This window comes from Trichoderma atroviride, chromosome 2 (assembly GCF_020647795.1).
Source record: "Trichoderma atroviride chromosome 2, complete sequence".
In the NCBI taxonomy this organism is placed as follows: Eukaryota; Fungi; Ascomycota; class Sordariomycetes; order Hypocreales; family Hypocreaceae; genus Trichoderma; species Trichoderma atroviride.
Genome location: NC_089401.1, coordinates 5,595,608 through 5,613,719, shown reverse-complemented (window position 1 = coordinate 5,613,719; position 18,112 = coordinate 5,595,608). Strand labels below are relative to the sequence as shown.

At 52.8% G+C, this 18,112-nt stretch overlaps 6 protein-coding genes across 6 annotated transcripts; 1 reads left to right on the top strand and 5 right to left on the bottom strand.

The window, feature by feature from the left end:
* Positions 1 to 360: 360 nt before the first annotated feature.
* On the bottom strand, positions 361 to 2,424 carry TrAtP1_004690 (uncharacterized protein). Its single transcript, XM_066112414.1, has one exon. The coding sequence runs from the start codon at positions 1,883 to 1,885 to the stop codon at positions 458 to 460; it is 1,428 nt and encodes a 475-aa protein (XP_065968498.1). The 5' UTR covers positions 1,886 to 2,424; the 3' UTR covers positions 361 to 457.
* Positions 2,425 to 2,765: 341 nt separating this feature from the next.
* On the bottom strand, positions 2,766 to 7,107 carry TrAtP1_004689 (uncharacterized protein). The gene is made up of 5 exons (XM_066112413.1): positions 6,246 to 7,107; positions 4,942 to 6,109; positions 3,911 to 4,844; positions 3,479 to 3,840; positions 2,766 to 3,412 (listed from the first exon to the last, which is right to left on the bottom strand). Exons 2-5 carry the CDS (start codon positions 5,950 to 5,952, stop codon positions 3,365 to 3,367), a joined length of 2,355 nt encoding a protein of 784 aa, XP_065968497.1. The 5' UTR covers positions 5,953 to 6,109; positions 6,246 to 7,107; the 3' UTR covers positions 2,766 to 3,364.
* Positions 7,108 to 11,133: 4,026 nt separating this feature from the next.
* On the top strand, positions 11,134 to 14,865 carry TrAtP1_004688 (uncharacterized protein). Its single transcript, XM_014084135.2, has 3 exons — positions 11,134 to 13,193; positions 13,304 to 13,441; positions 13,722 to 14,865. Exons 1-3 carry the CDS (start codon positions 12,555 to 12,557, stop codon positions 14,427 to 14,429), a joined length of 1,485 nt encoding a protein of 494 aa, XP_013939610.2. The 5' UTR covers positions 11,134 to 12,554; the 3' UTR covers positions 14,430 to 14,865.
* A 483-nt stretch (positions 14,866 to 15,348) lies between these two features.
* On the bottom strand, positions 15,349 to 15,750 carry TrAtP1_004687 (uncharacterized protein; the record flags this gene model as incomplete). Its single annotated transcript, XM_014084134.2, has 2 exons — positions 15,349 to 15,555; positions 15,631 to 15,750. The coding sequence occupies 2 exons, from the start codon at positions 15,748 to 15,750 to the stop codon at positions 15,349 to 15,351; spliced, it is 327 nt and encodes a 108-aa protein (XP_013939609.1).
* A 577-nt stretch (positions 15,751 to 16,327) lies between these two features.
* On the bottom strand, positions 16,328 to 16,516 carry TrAtP1_004686 (uncharacterized protein; the record flags this gene model as incomplete). Its single annotated transcript, XM_066112412.1, has 1 exon — positions 16,328 to 16,516. The coding sequence occupies one exon, from the start codon at positions 16,514 to 16,516 to the stop codon at positions 16,328 to 16,330; it is 189 nt and encodes a 62-aa protein (XP_065968496.1).
* Positions 16,517 to 17,137: 621 nt separating this feature from the next.
* TrAtP1_004685 (uncharacterized protein) lies at positions 17,138 to 18,095 on the bottom strand. Its single transcript, XM_066112411.1, has 2 exons — positions 17,857 to 18,095; positions 17,138 to 17,803 (listed from the first exon to the last, which is right to left on the bottom strand). Exons 1-2 carry the CDS (start codon positions 17,971 to 17,973, stop codon positions 17,456 to 17,458), a joined length of 465 nt encoding a protein of 154 aa, XP_065968495.1. The 5' UTR covers positions 17,974 to 18,095; the 3' UTR covers positions 17,138 to 17,455.
* Positions 18,096 to 18,112: the final 17 nt, after the last annotated feature.

Here is an 18,112-nt window from a genome sequence, read left to right as displayed (position 1 = left end):
AAAACTAGCAGATATCTGACTGTTTTTTCTTTCTTTTCCTTTTACAAAAAAAGAATGTCTCTTGCTTACGGCCCCTAGCTGCAGCTGTTCAAACAGCCACGAATCCCATTGTGGCTGGCAATTTATCCGCCCATTTTCAGAGTGCGAGTGCAACTGGAGCTGGGCTGATGACTGTAGCCACAAGCATCCAAGCTTCTGGGCCTGCAGTTGCTGCAAGGTCTGTTTATACGCTTCTTTAGAACATGATGGGTGGTGTATGAAGACAGGAATTGAATTTGGAAGTTTTTTGTATCAAACGGAGGTTGCAAAACGATGGACGACTAGCTCAAATATGCCCATAGCAAAGAGTACCAGCCTCGTCTATAATACCAAAGAAATCGCATTAGCTAATGTCTATCCATATATATGTCTCCTGTGTATAACGCTGTGAGGCTTTCTATATCCCTCCCCGAGTCGTTCATCCAGAGACGAGCTCATCTCTTGATGCAATCTCCTGCTTTGTCTGTTGCCCGACCTCTGTCTCCTTCTTGGCTTTGACCTGTCCATCCCCGTTCTTCTCGTCGCCTTCAGTCTTCTTCTTTTCCTCAGTCTTCTCCTTGCCACCCTTCTCCTTCTCCTTCTTCAACGTGATAGCCCCCTTGGCCAGCGCCTCGCTCGGCAGCGGCCGAATGATCGGCTGAGCCACCCACCAAGGGCGCTTACACCTCTTGATCGTCCCCAACGAGCTCTCCTCCTCAGGCACGCCCTCGATGGCCCTCTCGCCGAGCTTCTCCAACTCCTCCTCGAAGCTCCTGCCCTCCGTCTCCTCGTACTCCAGCAGACCCTCGGCGACCCTCCTCTCCACGGCGGCCAGGACCCTCTCGTAGCCGTCGATGCCGTCCCTGCGGGCCCGCGCGAGCTGGTCTCTGATATCGGTGTGCTTGGTGACGAAGTGGCGCAGGACGTGGAACAGATGGGGCTGCAGGGCGGAGATGTTGGGCGACGAGTTGAGCGCCTTGTCGTCTTCCTTCTTGCGCTTCTTCTTTGCTGGCTGGTCTGCATCTGCGTCGTCCGAGTTGCTGCCGTTCTCGCCTTTTGTCAGCCAGGCGGTGTCGTCGCCTGGGACGAAGAGCGGCCGTCGCTGCGGGGGATCCGCGTCGTAGATGTATTTGTGTAGAATGTCCAGGTAGCGTCTCGTGATGGCGTCGACTCGCCATCCGCCTCTGCCGTCTTTGCCCCTCCAGTACTCTCTGCTCTTCTCTTCGGGGGGTGGTGGGTTGCCGAATAGGCCGGGGTCGCTGAGGTTGCCCTCTGCTGACATGATGCCATCCGCTCCGGTGGCCTCGAGGCACTTGTCCAGATCGCCGTCTTGTAGGATGTTTCCGTTTGCAAAGATGACAGTCTCGGGCGGCAGGTTGTCTCTGAGGAAGCGAATCATGTCCCAATTCGCAACACCGGTGAGGTGGCCCTTTTGCTCTCGTCTTCGGCCATGCACAGTCAGGATGGAAGCCCCAGCACTCAGCACATTCTTTGCGTACTCCAGCGTCTTCTCCTTCGTCTCCAGTACGCGAATCTTGGCCGTGACCGGAATCGAAAGCTCCTTGTGCAGTATATTGATCAGTCGAAAGATGAGGTCCTGGTCTTCCTGGAGAAACGCCCCGTAGCGGCCCTTGCGCGCAATGCCCTGCGGGCATCCCAGATTCAAATCCACGGCATCGCAGTACGGCGCAACGTGCTTCGCCGCAGAAAGCAGCGCCTCGGGGTCATTTGCGCAGAACTGAACAAAGAGCGGCCGGTCAATCTTTGGGTTCCCGTCCAGCCACGGCTCTGAAGAGCCCGCCCGCACCGCCTGGTAGTGTGCCTTTCGATACTTTTCGTCTTGTGAGAACAATCGCGCGTGAAGCATCGGCGTGTACGCTAAGAGCTTGGACTGCTCCGAGGGCAGCAAGAAGGATCGTGTGAGCAATCGCCAGGCCTAGACACAAAAAGCAACGCAAGAGAGTTAGCCCAATTCACTTCTTCTAACCGCCAAAACGCCTTTTTGAGGGAGTCGAGCAAGACAAACAAACTCAGATTGATCCACCATGGGGGCCACGATAAACTTGGGACTCCCAATGCTCTCGTAAAACGCCCGTCCATGGAGCTTCTTGGGAGGCTCGGCGCCCGTCGCCGCCTCGGTGGTGGTCATGGTCGCAAAATCTCGAAAAGTATCGGGGACGACAGAGAATCGAGGTCGAAACAGCAATCGATAAACCGGAATCTTTCCAAGCGGACGCTGCCACATTAAGCACTTCAGAGAAGCACTGCACGTATAGAGTGGCCTTGTTCGTACAAGAAGAGCAATGCTCTATTATATAGGTATGGATCAATGTGAAAAGAAAAAAAGAAATACAACCAAAGTTTTTTCTATTTTTTTTCCTCCTAGCCAAAAAAGGTAAAAAAAAGTAGCCAACGACGGGATGGCTTGAAGTTTACTAACATGGCGGGGCGCCTTTATACACTGGCAGCTGATTAATAGTAGGTAGGCACCAACACCAAAGACGCCACGCCTATGATACTGTTATATGTTATATACTTGGGTAGTACTGTAGTAATCACTAGTAATTAGACACTATTAGATCACCAGGATGTCCAAATATGTATCGTACAGCACACTTGCGTCAAGTATAAACAGTGTTATAAATCAAGATTGCAGATCGTCAACGCTATGCAAAATGCGCAAAGAGTGGTATTCGCCCACTCTTGGCAAGTATATAATAATTAAAAGCCCGTGAGGCAAGGATTGATTAAGAATAGTCAACGCTCTTATTTGTTGTAAAAAAGAGATACCAGACACATCACGCCCATAGACTAAATCCGGCTATAGAGACAAGCTTAAATGAAACAACAGAGAAAAAAGACACAAGTTGCCGGCCTATATTTCATCTTCCAATCGGTTGAGTTGCCATATCTAAACGTGCTCTCCTCAACAGTCAAGCCTGAGTGCTCGTCTTGCGCCAACGTGGCATCGCATCGTCTAACAACGTTTGCTGCTCTTCTATCCACACGGCTGAACCATAAGCTGTAACGAGGAGTTCCTCATCTTTCAATGACAACAGACGAGACCATCCGATCCCGGCTCCTCCCACATCCCCAATGGCTCAATTCTCGTGCCCACGAGTCCAACTGAATATTAATGAGATGTATGAGTCTTTGAGGGGCTAAAAAAAACCATGACATGTAGTGAGGCAGTGTGACAAAACGCCCATGACACCTTACTATGCTGTCCCTAAACGCCGCAAATGATAAAAGTGAAGAAATACATGGTTAGGGTTTTGAAAACCCATAGTAGTAAAGGGAGAAAAAAAATATCAGCTTTCAAGATTTCGTCCATCGGATAATATCATCAGAAGAAATGCGTGTAAATCTTGGAGTTCTCGTGGACTTCCATTTCCTAGAGAAGAAAGTTCAAAGGTTAGCTCAGCCACAGTAATGTTTGAACCTTTGAGTTTCGACGAACCATTTTGAAGCTGTTTAGCTCTTCCTTGATCTGCTGAGCTAGCATTGGCGTGAGCCGGTTGCACGTGGCAATCTCGCCGCGGCGGTCATACTCTTGGCTGGGCCAAGTGTCGTGGAAGATGAGGCGTGGTGAAAATGTGGCATTCCTCTTTGGGACAGTCTGGGGTGTTCCGGGCCGACTCTTTCCAAGCCGGAAAGCACCCGTGAAATAGTCCTCGGTGCCAATGGCAATGGAACCAGTTCTCTTGTGGTCATCGTTTGGTGTGCTCGGTGCGCTTGAGTTGGGTGAGTCTGTGACGGCCGGGATGTTTGGCAGGACAAGATCCGGCGAATCCGATGGGCGGATTGATGGACTCGAAGAACCTGTGTCTGAGGTCAGTTTATCGCAGTGGCCGATTGGGAAAATGGGAAAGAAATTACGGACTATACGTACGCTTCAGGATGCCCTTACGAACCGCCGCCAGCACCTCTGCGCGCTCTTTATCGCCACCCACAATGCTCTTCCGCGCAGAGTTGTCTGTGCCTGCACTGCCTAGACGCTCCGCTCCAATTTCAGGGATCTGTGTGGCGTCTAGAGAGTTGCGCTCAAGGCGAGGGAATCCAGTGCCGCCCTTGCCGTCCTGGGGGTCCGCAGTTACATTGACACGTCGGGTCTCTGCCTCCACGGTAATCATGGATACGGAAGCCTGGCCTTCGGTAACGGGACCATCAGCCGCGGGCACACCCACGACCGACTTCGGTCGGAAGAGTCCAACCAGCGAGCGGGTGCTCTTTTTCATACCACGACCCATCTTCCTGATCATTATAGAGGCAGATGAAGCAGTCGATGAGATGGACAGGTTATCCGTCGACCCGCCAAAGAAGCGACCGCCATAGATGCTATTGCCAATACCGGCAGCTTCTTGTGCTTCAGCGATTCGTGCTTGCTCGGCATCATAGACCTCTTCAGCCGTAGGGTCTTTACGAAGCCTGGCTGCTTCCACTCTATCAGGCCCTTCACCATCGATGCCACCAGCAGCCTTTCGGAATTCAGCTGCGCTTCCAAATGAAAATGCCCGACGAAGCCTGGAAGTCTTGGTCTTTCCTTTAATGGCCTTCTCGTTAATGGTTGCGAGCTGCTTCGCCGCCGGCGACTCTACAGTCTTGGTCGAGGGCGCTGCAGCCGCTGCGGCAGCATCTCCGGTCTGCTCATTTGCCATGGTAGCGGGTTTAGATAAGGGAGAGGGACTAATCGTCCGCTTTGTTCCATCGGAAGATGAGCCTCTTGGCGGTACGGCTACTTTGAGTTGATCATTCCTGGCAGGTGCTTCGTCAGAGCCCGGTGAAGAGGGGTTACCAGTGGGGACAGTCGCATTGCGGTTGGTAAACTGCACATCAATCCCCTAGTCAGCATGCATAACTCCAAACGGCCCCCAAGTCCGCTATCATGGGGATAGTTAGCGGCAATAAAAAATGATGACTTACCGATGCGGATCGCGAATGGCTACTTCGGCTAGACGATGCACTGTCTGAGCTGCCTTTGCGGACATGCGCAGGTTTCTTCGGGGCAGGTTGAGGGGATTTTTCACCCCTGTCACTGTTCTTAGTGACGACTGCTAGCCCAGGACGAGGAGCATTTTCAGGCTTCAAGAGAGGCCGGAAGGAATCAGTGGACTGTATCGTATGGACACTACGGCGGCGCATCTTCTTTGCTTCGTCTGGAGATGGTCTGCGGTGCAATTGTGAATCGTCCATCGATGCGCCCGGAGCAGGCGCAGGCGACGCCGCGAGATTCGGCACAGACCTAGAGCCGGAGGGCGCATGGTACATCAGGTTCTGGTTGCCAGGGCTAAGCGGAGGATTCGAGCTTTGGGATCGACTATGCTGCGTGTTGGAGTTGCTTGGCCTTCGGTACCGATCAGGAGTCATCTTTGGCGTTCCGCCGGGTGACAGGGCCGGCTGTGAGCCACTGGAGGGAATATGAGCAAGCGGTGGGCGCTGGGCAGAAGCAGCACTCCTGGATTGGGACTTGACGGAGTCATCTCGTGTACTGCTATGGCTGCTGCTGTGGCTGCTGCTTTGGCCACTGCTCTGTCCGCTGCTGTGGCCGCTGCTGTGGCTGCTACCATGACTGCTGTGGCCAGGGCTATAGGAAGGAATCAAGGCCATGTTCGTAACTGAAGGGTTGGTGCGATGAGAACGTTGAACCAGGCTAGGATCAAAAGTCTGCGTTGGAATGCCGGATGATGATGAAGTCGTCTGATAGGCTCCATACTGCTGCCACGCCAAGCTCTGATTCAGATTTGGCGAGGGCTGAAAATGCACAGGAACAGTGCTTCCCCGGTAGCCCCCTCCTCCTCTGGGTGCCGAAGTCGTGTATTGATGATGTCTGTTCGATTGACCGGCCTGCATCATGCCGCCTGAGGGTGTTGTTCGACCCGAAAGCATTGTTGCCGTACCAGTCTGCTGCTGATACGTTTGTGTCAAAGCAGCCATAATCCTCCCCTATAGGGAACTGTGGCGAACGAGCTCGAAGAAGCAATTTTTTTCTCTATTATAAAACGATCTGGAGGCGGAGCTTCGGAATTATTGGCGTTTATTAGAAGAATAAGGACAAGGCAGCGATTTCACGATAAAATCAGAGCTGATGATGCTGTAAGATATTGGGCATTAGCTTTTGATCCAAGATGTCCAAGAACGAGGCCGTTCATCGACCAACATATTACAGCAAAGCAGGCGAAAAAAAAAAGAAAAGGTATGCAAGTGAACGAATTAAAAGGCAATCGAACCTTTTTTTTCTTGTGTTTTTTTTTCGATGGCTGGAAACGACTCGACAGCAAACAGACGCGCTTGTATCGCTCTCGATTCTCGATTTTTTTCGATTTTTTTTTTCAATTAATCGCAAAAGAAGAAAAGGCTGGTATGATGATTGAATAGGAGGGCGCTCAGCGGCCAAGGGCGTTTAAGGATGCCTCGCGTCGAAATGCAGAGCTCACTATTACCACGAGGCCACACTCGACTTATTACAAGGCAGGTGCTAACTTGCTGAGCACGATCAAGTGTCACAAAAGACACGCTGGACCACAACTAGCTGCCAAGACACATGGGGGTTGTGCAGATAAGGTATCGGTGGTTCGTATCGAGGTAATGCTTTTCTGGAGGTCGGAAGATGGGCTCTGAGGTACTACAGGCTCAGAGGGAGAAAATGACGAGTTAAAAAAAAAAAGTAGAGCTTTCTAGCAGAGCCAGTCACCAGATAGTAGAAAAAACAGCAGGTGAACAAGAAAAAGGAAAGGTAAATGCACAAGACAGAGACAATGCAGTCAGAAACGTCGGCGTGTGTGCAGTAAAGCGCAACGCCCAATGTGGTGAAAAGAGAGAAAAGAAAACAGGTCGAAGACGGCTCGAAGAAGGCGAACGCTGATGGGAAAGGGGGCACGGCGAAGGCGCTGCAAATTGCTTGCTGAGCAGAGAGACAACGGCGCGAAAGAAGCAGAAAAAAGCTGGCGAACCAAGAAGCAGAATGGGGGGGGAAGGCTTTGGGCACGAAGAAGAAAAAAAGAAAAGAAGAAGTGAGTGAAAGTCGACGAGCCGCAATGGGTTCGATGGTGGTGGTGATGGTGATGGGCTGAGGAGAAGAGCAGCCACCCTTGGAGGCAGAAAAGTCGAAGGAAGAGAGACTGGAGCGAGCGAAAGTGACCACGCCCCAAGGCACCGCGCACAGGGCACCTGGCACCTGGCAGTGGCAACGGCTGGGCTTGGCCAGGGTCAGGTTAGCGGGCTGCCAGGGGTGGAGCACGCCCCTAACCGTCCTATCTCGCGGGGCCTGGAGTTGGCTGTGGTTAGCCCGTTCGGGGGGGAGGCAAAGGGCTGGCAGCGCATGAAGGGGATCCCCAGCGCGCCGTCCAGCGAACGACGCCAGCTAAGTCCGGACATTGCAGCAGAAGCACAGCAGCTACGGGACTGGCAGCTGTAGGTACAGCGGCGCAGGTAGCGATACAAGCGCTGCATCACGTCAACAAGCACTTTGATGAGCGCGGGAGGGGCCCTGGTGCTTGCAGTGCAGTACATGTACATGCATATACTACGGGGCTTATAGGCGCTGTACTGGATGTACATGGAACTTGCACGCAGCAGAGCTCGTACCGACGTTGACAGGCAGGGCTCAGGCCTACGCGCGGCCATCCATCGTCCATCCGCAAGAACCGACTTGCATTGCAGCGCTCTGGCCCGGACGGAAAACCTCGTACTTGCATCAGACAGCAAAGAGGCAGCTCAGCGCAGCGCTGCGACAATCCCGGCGCCGCGGCCACAGCGTGTGAGCGGTGGTTGGACGGGCGCAACGCACCAGACGGCTGCGCTGGTTCCTGCACCAGGAACCAAACAGGAACAAAAAACAATGGCGTGTGGCCGCAGTGTCGTTTCGTCAGAACGCCTTTTGGCCTCGGGGGGATACGAAGCACTAATCGGCGCCTCCACCCCTTGGACCGCAGCTCTTATTTGGAGCTAAAGGCTAAAGGGAGAAGCCCAGGTTGTGTTTGGCAAGGCGGCTGATTTTGATTCGGGGGGAGGCTCCGCTTTCCAAGTACGTTTCCATGGGATGGAGCGCGGTCATTTAAGCTGTGGGATTGTGCTGTCAAGGCGTGCATTTTGTCGTGTACAAAGCGTGCGTTCAGACAGCACATGCCCATCATTTCCAGCCACGAGCTGCTGCTGCGACTTTTAATTTTGTCACTGCTCCATTACAATTACATTGATGACCTACAGACGCCTTCTGCAGACCTACCAAGGTAAGACGGACTGCCCCGTGCTCGTCCAGCCGCCCGCCTACATCTGATGCAACATTTGATGTAATTGCAATTTATACACCTGAGATGGTAACCTCTAGTGCGCCGGTCCTTTTGTACCAGGTACGCGCGCAGTAACATTGATCGCTCCGGATCAGTCATCGCATCAATCCGGTCATTTAATATCCCCCCCATCCAGAGACGCTTCGCTTCACAGCGCAGCATAAATGACAGCAGCAAACACGAACTCTTCTGCATCAGCTGTCTTGACGCCGTACCCTTCGCTTGCCCCCCTGGACTGAGCAGTCCACACATGCCTTGCTGGGCTAGGCCGAGGTGGTCGCGTTGATGCACCACCTGTGCAGACCCAAGTACAAGCAGCAGCAAGGGGCCGCCTGGCGCGACTGATTGGGCGGTCGCCGACTCGCTGTAGCTCTAGCTCGCTACCGCATCATCCACTAGGGCCAGGGGCCTTGACCAGGGCCGCAGATGATGGCAAAGTAGCGCGACTTTGGATGGCCTCGTACGTTCATGCCGCCTCGAAATGCTCATCTCTGGCCGGATGCAGGACCGTTGCCGCCAGGACAGGAAAAGAAGGCGTCTGCGTCTCTTCATCTTAATTTGTTTCTCGACTCGAAGCGCCTCCTATCTGGCCTGGCGTGTCTCGATTTGCGGCCGGCTCTGCCATCACCGCAGCTACTAGTCAGTCGGCTTTGCGATTTGCCCTTCCGCGTCCTTCCCCCCACGGTGGATCGACATCTCTAGAAGCAGATCCGACTCACGAAGCATCCGAGCACTCAGCAAGCCTCGAGGCTAGTCGTGGCTCACGTACCAGTACCGGCCCAGCGCCAGTATCAGCACCGACCCGTCCCCAATACGATGTTTCGCCCCTCCGGCCACTGGCCCTCGCTGCACTGGCCCATCATAATCTACCCATGCAGCATATTTTGGCTGCAAAATCCCATGGAGACGCTTCAATTGGGCGAGAGTCATGGTGGCACCATCGAAAAAAACCTGACCGAGAACCTTACCTGCCTCTTTGTAATGCCGTGCTCAGGCGAGGCGGGCAACAGACATGGAATCTGCTGCCTACTGCTACTGTACCTACATGTACGTGTGTAGGTGAGTAGGTGAGGTATGGAGAAAGTAGCCGGTAGGTATTACGGAATGGAGCACGCACCCAAAACAAACTTGGCACTCTCGATTCCCGATGGCTTACTCACGACTAATACGACCTTGGAGGATTTCCTCCTCCCCAGTCTGTCTGCGTGAGTGCTTGATAGACTGCTTGCTTGCCTTCTTGATAGGTACCCAGGTCGTTACAGCACTTGAACCAGGCCGGCCTGCGAATATGCAAGCCCGCAGCTACCCCAAGCTTCTTCTGACGAGATGAGGGAAAATAACCATCTCCACGAGCAGGCACGGGGATCGACAAGCATTAATCCTGGTGCTTTATCGCTTCTCCATGTTTTCTTCTCTTGCCCATGGATCGTGGATGCTACGGCAGAGCTCAGTACGGCTCGGCCAGAGCACAGGTGCGTGGGCCGTTTATCCATGGACCACCGCCAGCCCACACCTCCCCATGGCGCTATCTCATGCAGTAGTCCCAGGTGAGGCAATATGGCCGGCGGGATGCCTTTTTACGATATGCACGAAATGCTCTCAAAGAGAACGCAGAGAAGCGCCGGACTCGGGAGAGCCATCATGCTACTGCTAGCTCACAACAACATGCAGCTATCCGGAGACTGGCGAACAAGACAGGCACATATTGCATGCAGTAGGCGAACAACTACGAGAGTAATTTTTGCGCCCATTGATGACGGTCGAAAAGCTACTGTCGCTCGGAAATTGGAAGTCATAGAGACGAGGATACGTGTAAATTGCACATCTCCCACTCATCTTACCGCCGCAGGGGATCAAAGCTCCATCATTTCAACCATATGATCAAACTTTTCCTTCGGTAATCACAATCAGAAACAAACCTCACTGGGTGATGATCTAAGCTTTTTACTCGTTCTTTTCACAAGCTCCGGAATCAAATGCTTACAAGTATAAAAGTAAACACAGACGAAGCCGGACAAGGAGATGACGTAACGGAGAGAAGAGCCCACACAGAAACTTTAATGCAGTGCGCTATGGAGTGGCATCTCATGCGACAATTATCGTATTCGCAGAGGGGGATGTGGCAGTCTCCAGAATATTCTGGCCTGTTAGAGGCACTCCTCGAACATCTATCTGCTGGAAGAGCAACAACTCGAGGTCCCATACGATGCTCAGCAGTGAAGAATCGAGACCCTCTGCTCCACCACAGACTGAGGCCCACGTCGGTTATTTTTAGGCCGTTCCGTTCCCAATAGTCCGGAAGCTCTTAGTGGCGCAAGAAATCTCTGTTTCCATCCAAGGGAAGACTTCTGCAACCTCCATCGCGCGGGGCCGTTCCCGTATGCTGTTGGGGGGGCTTCTCTGCGAGGTGGTGAGCTGTTACACGGCGCCTGGCCCGCCTCCGATATATAGGCGCACACACCCGTCGTTGAAGTCGATATCACGAGTTGCATGCCCATCCATCGCAAAAGGAAAGGCAGCCAAGAGAAACGCTGCATTATGCAACAGGGATTCAAGAGAGATGGTACAAAGGTGCGCTAGTCTAGTAGCTGTAGAGTGTGTGTCGATAGATGGACAAAGGTGTTCGACAGAGCTTCTTGCATGCCCCTTGCCCCGTCGTATGAGGTGGGTGGCGCTTCCAGCGAAGAGAAAAGGTAGAGATAACTGCTCACATAATGCGCCGGTATCGTTGAACAAGGCATACGCCAAGGCAAGGGCTAATGCAGCGTCAAAAGCGCGTATCCCGCAGCACATGTGATATATAACAATATACAGTTCAAGCTCTTCATGGAATTCGTTGATACATGTACATATCAGGCTGGTGTCCATAACTGCTGCGACATGGACGAATACTGGCAAGCCGGAAACGAACGGTTTCTTTGCCTCCATTTCCCCAGCCCCTTTGATTATTTTTTCCCCCTCCAACGCGGGCCGTTGCTTTTTTTTGACGCCACGCAGATCAAGGGCAGCCTATAGGCTCATCGAAGCGTTTTTTTCGGTTGATCTGGCGGAGATGGCCGGTTCGCCGCAGAGGTCTGAAGGACGGTTGCAACCGGCGGCGCCATGGCCTTTAACCCGCTGTTCGCGGCTTACACTCTGCTCGACACGGGACTAATAGAGGGGTCGGCTTGAATCTTGTTGCAGCTCTGCCAAGATCTTTGCAACAGATGTGTTTGCCGCAGTTGGTTGATTGATTGATTGGCATTGCCATGGCGTAACAAGCTTTTGCGCTACTCTGTTGTTTTTTTCTCATATCATCAATGTGTTTACGCAATGCGGGGTGTTGAGAGGGGAGGTGGCATTTTGGTTTCTTGATGAAACGAGTATGTGGACACGGATGCCGCTTTATTGAAAGCTCTACGGCGATGTCGCTCTTCTTGAAGCATTATACACACATGGACACATTGCATGATGTAGCTCCTTTACTAATTATATGCATCTACCTCATATTAGTTTGCAGCCTTGATATGTGGTGTAAATCACGTATCTATCGTTTGCATAACCTGCAACTCGACCCTATTTTCGAGAGCCTAAACAGGACTAGCATGGAAGCACCACGAGTTGGTTTCACAGAACCTCACGAAGTGAAACCACCAGCTAATGGAGCTCGCTGCGTGCTAGTGAGGCCATAGTGGCAGAGCTATAATACAGTAGCAGGTTCAGCTCGATCCTTCGCGTCAATGTCGCCAGGCAGACGTGGCGTACTGCTAGTCAGCGGAGCTACCTTGTGTGTCCATTACATGCACTGACAGCTAGAGATGTATCGAGATGTTGGGGGCTGATTGAAGGCTCTGCGACTACATCTCGTCTTGGACGGCTTGTCAAACACCAAAAAAAGATTATACAGTGATGCATGCATGATATCTTATATCTTATCTAGACAGCCTGATCCAGAATTACACGTCCACAAACACCCTCCAAGTTTGCTACATTGCTTGCATGTACTTTGACAGTATTCCATCGCGTCGCATCGCACATATCGCGTCCAGCACTTGCACGTCCTCTTGACATACACAAGGTAGCTTGACGTCTCCATCTCGCATCGTCTCGCTCCCAATGGCTCCCTGCCTCGCCAAGGATCACGCCCAACGATTGGAATCGCTCAGATAGTCGACGTGCGACAGCCGCGCAAGAGCAGGGGACACACGCATACGCACTCCCACACCCACATACGATAGGGAGAGCCTGAGAGCGTCGGCATCAGTCGTCATGGTCGGAGTTCCGCGCAGCAGCGGCTGTCAGCTCTGCAGGAAGAGACGAGTCAAGTGTGACGAGGCCAGGCCCGGGTGCGGAAACTGTCGCAAGTACGGCGCCCAGTGCCCCGGCTATGAGCGAGCAATCAAGTTTGTGTCTGGCAAACATGCGATTCGAAGTAGAGGCTCTCGACCATTGCCAGCAAACCGCGATAGCAGCGCTGCCGTGGCAAAAAGTTCGCCGTCCACCGTTTCGACTTCGACTTCATCCGTTGGCGCCACGACACCTGCGAGCGATGCTAGCACTGCTGCCGTGTCCCTGGTGGCCTCGCCTCAGCCCAATCGAGCCCTCTTTGTTGGCACGCTGATGGAGATGGCCCAGACTCGGTTGGCCTCGAAGGATGTTGGTACTTTCTTGGGCTTCTTCTGCCGGCTGAGATTCGAAGAGCTGGGCACGGTGGCGGCCCTGGATGGCGCCGTTTGTTCTCTTGCCCTGCATCTGATGGGTAAGGAGCTGGCCGACGATGCTCTCGTTGCTCGGAGTAGGACTGTTTATGGGTGGTCTCTGGGTGCCCTCCAGGCGACATTGAGGCATCCTACAAGATGGAAGTCGTCTGAGACGTTCTGTTCTGCCGTCATGCTGTGTTTCTTTGAGGTGAGTAAGGAGGATTGCACATGGAGAGTTCAAAAGCATTGAAGCTTCTTCGCAACTTGCTTTCAAGTAAAGCCCACCAGAGCTTTTTGGCTGACATGGCAATCTCAAAGCTGTTTGCTGGTACGACCGCCCCGGATACCTGGTTACGACATGCCCAAGGAATCGCCACACTGATGGAACAACGTGGTCCTGCAGCTCATACGCAGGGCAACGACGCCGCCATTCTGTTTTCTTTCCGAGGCATCCTGGTAAGACATCCTCTCCCGATTTACCCACTGAGTCTTGTTTGTCTCTTTTGCTTTGACGCTATTGGTGATTTGACTGTGGAAGCTCTTTGTTACCACCAATTTGTTCCGTTCCTGCGTCTTCCGAGCCAGTTGCCCCTTGAACAATAGAGGCCGGCTGTTGTGGACGCCTCGAGCTGATGGACAGCATGCAGCTACCATCAAGCTAAAGGGGGGGATGCTCACACTCCGATACCTTGCATAGAATTTTCAAAAAGCTGACATCCTTCCCCCCCTGTCCTAGATCATGAGCTCGCTGTTCTTCCCGACAAGCAGCAAATGCTTCCTGGCCTGTCCAGAATGGAGGGGAGCGCTCTGCAACAACGAGTGGGGGTCGATTCTCAGTCCCGATGCACCAGACTTCTCGATGCAGGTAGTTAATTCGTTTTTCCTGTGTCTGGCAGATATGCCAGAGGTAATGTGGTGGGGTTATCCCGTCCGCGAGGCTCTCATGGCCGGCAGACAAGTCAGCCCACGACGAATAAAGCAACTTGCCGAGCTCGTAGCCGAGAAGCGCGAGCGGTTTACCGAATGGTACGAGGACTTCAAAAAGATTGGTGTCGAACTGAAGGAAGCTCCGTCCCAGGATTCGAATTCGCCGTACCAGGTGATCCTGGAACACCCGGTGGGATGGCTTGGGTCGATGCACATGGGATACTGGGCCAGCATGTTGATTCTGCAGGAGCTGCTGATTCGATGCCAGTGGCCGGTGGACTACCAAGAGTCCCAAAGAGAGCTCGTGCAGAACATCCTACGGTCCATCGAGTCGGTAGGAAGAGGCACCATGGGACCTTTCCGCCTTGGCTACTCCATAAGAATAGTGTATGAGTTTGCCAATGCGGAAGCACAGCGGTGGATCATCACGCTGCTAGACAGGTTCTCCAAGAGATATGCGGCCACGGATAAGGAGAACTATCCGAGCCCACGTGTGGACGCGCAAGGATACTCGTGAAGCCTTGGATAGAGAGAGAGAGACCTGAGACCGTGAGCAGATACGTTCTTTGTCTTTTCTTTTTCTTGTTACTGAGCAAGAAGACTTTGGGTTGCAGTGTGAAGCAGGAAGTAATACACGTACTATTACTGCTCCTACACACATGTCGGTGTCCACTTTGGATTGAAAGGAAAGGGGTGTAGAGAAACTGCCCTAGAGTGTTTTGGGTATCAATTTTCAATGTGTCTTCTAGACCGCAGGATGCAGGTACGGTCCATTGGTATTGAGAGACACTCGGGCTCACCGATGGTCATGGAGGTCAGCATGGCCGAGTGACAGAGTGATAGATCAAATTGAAAAAAACATTGTGTTTTATTTGTCCTTTTATTTTTATTCTATTCTGCCGGTTGATTTGGGGTCGAAAAAGTCATGCCTCGCCGTGCTACGAAGCATCTCATGACAGGGTCACTAAAGGCCACGCACGCATCTGGTGATCAAGTTGCCGAGAGATAACCTTTGCTATGATTGGCGATGCAGGTGTGAAACCCCGTAAGCAGCCACGTTGATGATCCCGTATGGTTTCGTAAAAATGAACATGAAAAAAAGGAGGTGGCATTATTAGAGTAGTTATCTAAGATATAAATAGCAAGCCACATAAGACGTGTCTTTCTATGTCATCACATCTTTTCCATTTGCGCCAAGTATTATGATAATGGTAGTTGCAGCAGTAATAGTAACAGTAGTAACGCTCGTAACAGTAGTAGTCGTATCATTAAGCCATATCGTATAACGTACTGGATATCGCACCGATCCAGCCAGTACTGTAAGTCGTAATAATAATAAAAAGTAGAGAAGGAAAAAAAGGTTTAGGTCGATGAGGATTTGGCGCGCACTGGTCAATTTCACATGAAAAAGTGCCCCGCCAAAACCCCCAAAGCGCTCAGCTGTCTGTCGGCCTCTTCTTCTTCTTTCCCAGAAGAGCGCGGGCAAGACCCGATAATGAGGGCCCTCCAAAGAGCAGCTGATCAGTGTGGCGGCCACAGGTTGTGTGAACGTTGACGGTGGGCGAGGACTTGATGAATCCAAAGGACGTCCTGCGCTGGGGCGAGGTGATTGATACAGCGTTTGTAGAGCTCGTTCCTACTCTCTGTTTCGTCAAGGGCCTGATTAGATGCTGCTCGTACTCTGGGTGATGTTGGCTGTGTGTGCTGAAATTGCGTACCTTTGTTGGAGAGAAGAGCGGCGAGTCAAAAGAGTCGGGAGAGTGTTCGGAGGCACCCATGCCGCTGAAGGAAGTGTCCAGCTCCAGCGGCGGAGGGTAGGCTCTGGATGAGCGAGGCATAGCGAATGTCGTTGTGTTGGTATTATTCTCGTTATTCGTTGCAAGAGGCGTCTAATTTTCTATTCTAGGCCCGAGATTTGTCCAGCGCGAGAGAAGGCTTGCTTCTTGATGGCTTGTCGTGATGATAAAAAGATAGGACTGACCCGTGCCGTCAAGGCAGCTGAGGTTCTGCACGCCGGGTGCGTATGAAAAAAGGAGATCGGGAGAGCACGTCGACGCCGTCAAAACATCGATTGCTACGCAGATGAAAAACTACGTGATGGGAAGAGAAAAGGAAAGGAAAGGAAGTGAAAGCTGGGTTGGTCGAGAAAACTAAATACCAGGCAGCTTACACGGGGTACGACGAGGGCCTGGCCTAGCCCGTGTTATTTTCCAATATTGTTTATCCTTTGTTAGGGATGGACGCATAACTGACGGCCTCGAAGTGGCGGCTGACCGAATCCGTGTCAGGCCGCAGATGCAGCCGGCCAAGACCATCTGCAGTGCGACTCCCAGGCCGGCATTCCAGTCGCGTGGAGGGCCATCAGGAGTCCAGCTTGTCGGTAAAGCACGCAGACGGCCTGCATGCCTGGGCCAATCACGCCTCGACATTGCGACCGGCCATCGCAGAGGCTAGGCTCGAGTCGGCGGGCAGACGATAAGGCAGCAGGGACGCATCCTGGGGACCAGTAGCGAGAGCCAGGAGCGTTGGTCCCGAGGGTCTCGCCAAAGGGTCTCGCTCTCGGCCGCCTTCAATTGGAGGCGTTTGCTGCCCGGCTGGCGTCATGGCGGGGGCATTTGGCCATTTGGACAGTTGGCTCGACGCTCGAACCTGATGCCTTTTTTGCTAGTGTCGATCGGTCCTCTGGATGACGACAGGGAAGGGCATCATCTGGTGCTGGTAAGTTGCACAAGTAAGCTTGGGCATCTGGTGATGAACCCTTTGACAGCCCCTTTGTTCTTGTTTGCCGGGATCCTGGGCTCCAACGGTTGCCGCAGTGGGTAAATGACCCAAAGGCTCAAATCTTGGCATGGACCACGGGCAAGACATGCTGTAGAGCTCCTACTAAGCCGATATACGAGTGTGTGATGAGTTAGTATTGCTAGTGGTGGGCCGGACATCATGTTCAGACGGGCCCTTCCGAGAGCCTAGCCAACGCTATCAAGCACCAACATGAATAGCATTCATCGTATTCCAGGCGAACAGCAAACTCGACACTCTGTTCAGCTCTGCAACGCGGGACGGCTGTCGGCCAAGAATTCGGTAGCCAAGTCTGGGCCTGTCAGCTCGGGGGCCAAAAGTAGCGGTTAGTGTGGCCTAGAACACCGAGCGATGGAATGGACTTGGTATCGACGGGGACGATGCCAGGCCGCCCCCTGTCCTACCACTCTGGTCGCGGCATGGGCTGCTGCAGTCGTAATAGCGGTCATGGCGGCATGAGCTGAGCCTTGGGCGAGCCAATGCCCTTCAGGCAACGCTTTCTTGGTCACTGGGAATGCAGTCATACGAGACCAAAAGATGAGTCACGACTTGGGAAGAGAGAGGAAAAAGAAGGACATTTTCCACTTTTCCTATGCGGCATGAAACGAGCCGATCTGTGCGGCCTGTGTCTAGAATCCTGAATGTGCTTGGCCTGATGCAGGGAAGAGGGTGAGAAAAACAGGCTCGAATGCCGCAAATCCAAGACTGGGCTGCAGGTTTTGGCTGATTCAGGGTCGGCAACTCCTACAGGTGCAAGACAGGAACAGAGCGCTGTAACCTAGCGGCATACCTGCCCATAAGGCAGTAACCTGCAAAAATGTGTAGGTCTTCTAGCGGGCTTTTTAGTGCTAGGAGCCGACAACCACATGCAGCTACCCTGGAGCTGCGCTGGACGGCACCAGATTCAGGCATCGAGGCACCAACTGCTGCGTTCCACGATGCGCCAGGCCACCTGACTTTTAGGCGTGGGGTCCAGATGGGCAGTAGTGGCGGCAGTGGTGGCAGTTCTTCATCAGCCCTACGGCAAGCCCAGAATGCTTGAGCCGCATCAGGGCATCTGTGCCAGGGACAGATCTGAAGAATCCGGGGAAGCTGGAAATTAAAGTGTCAAAAATGCGATGCGAACGTGGACGATGCGACGGCACCTTGATGGACATCGTATTGGGCATGCCTGTTTGCTGGTCGGCGACGTCGATGAAATGCTGCTGATGGTGCAATTTCACATGGAAAATACCGTGTCTGGCAATTGCGCCGTAGCTCATTCACGTTGCAAGGGCAGTCTCAATCGCGTCAATGGGCTCTTGACGCCTGATTAACAGCTTATTTGAAGCCCTGGTTGCACATCGTCATTCATGGGTCGCTTTTTGTGGCCTTGATATTAGCGGGCCTCTGAATTGGAGA

Bases quoted from the DNA above. Each gene is read 5' to 3' on its own strand.
- TrAtP1_004688 (XM_014084135.2), top strand. From the start codon at position 12,555: ATGGTCGGAGTTCCGCGCAGCAGCGGCTGTCAGCTCTGCAGGAAGAGA. The intron at 13,194-13,303 runs GTGAGTAAGGAG...GCAATCTCAAAG, and splicing joins TCATGCTGTGTTTCTTTGAG to CTGTTTGCTGGTACGACCGC. The intron at 13,442-13,721 runs GTAAGACATCCT...CCCCTGTCCTAG, and splicing joins TTTCTTTCCGAGGCATCCTG to ATCATGAGCTCGCTGTTCTT.
- TrAtP1_004685 (XM_066112411.1), bottom strand. From the start codon at position 17,973: ATGAGCTACGGCGCAATTGCCAGACACGGTATTTTCCATGTGAAATTG. The intron at 17,804-17,856 runs GTGCCGTCGCAT...TTTAATTTCCAG, and splicing joins CCAATACGATGTCCATCAAG to CTTCCCCGGATTCTTCAGAT.
- TrAtP1_004690 (XM_066112414.1), bottom strand. From the start codon at position 1,885: ATGCTTCACGCGCGATTGTTCTCACAAGACGAAAAGTATCGAAAGGCA.
- TrAtP1_004689 (XM_066112413.1), bottom strand. From the start codon at position 5,952: ATGGCTGCTTTGACACAAACGTATCAGCAGCAGACTGGTACGGCAACA. The intron at 4,845-4,941 runs GTAAGTCATCAT...ATTGATGTGCAG, and splicing joins GCCATTCGCGATCCGCATCG to TTTACCAACCGCAATGCGAC. The intron at 3,413-3,478 runs GTTCGTCGAAAC...TTTCTTCTCTAG, and splicing joins AGCTAAACAGCTTCAAAATG to GAAATGGAAGTCCACGAGAA.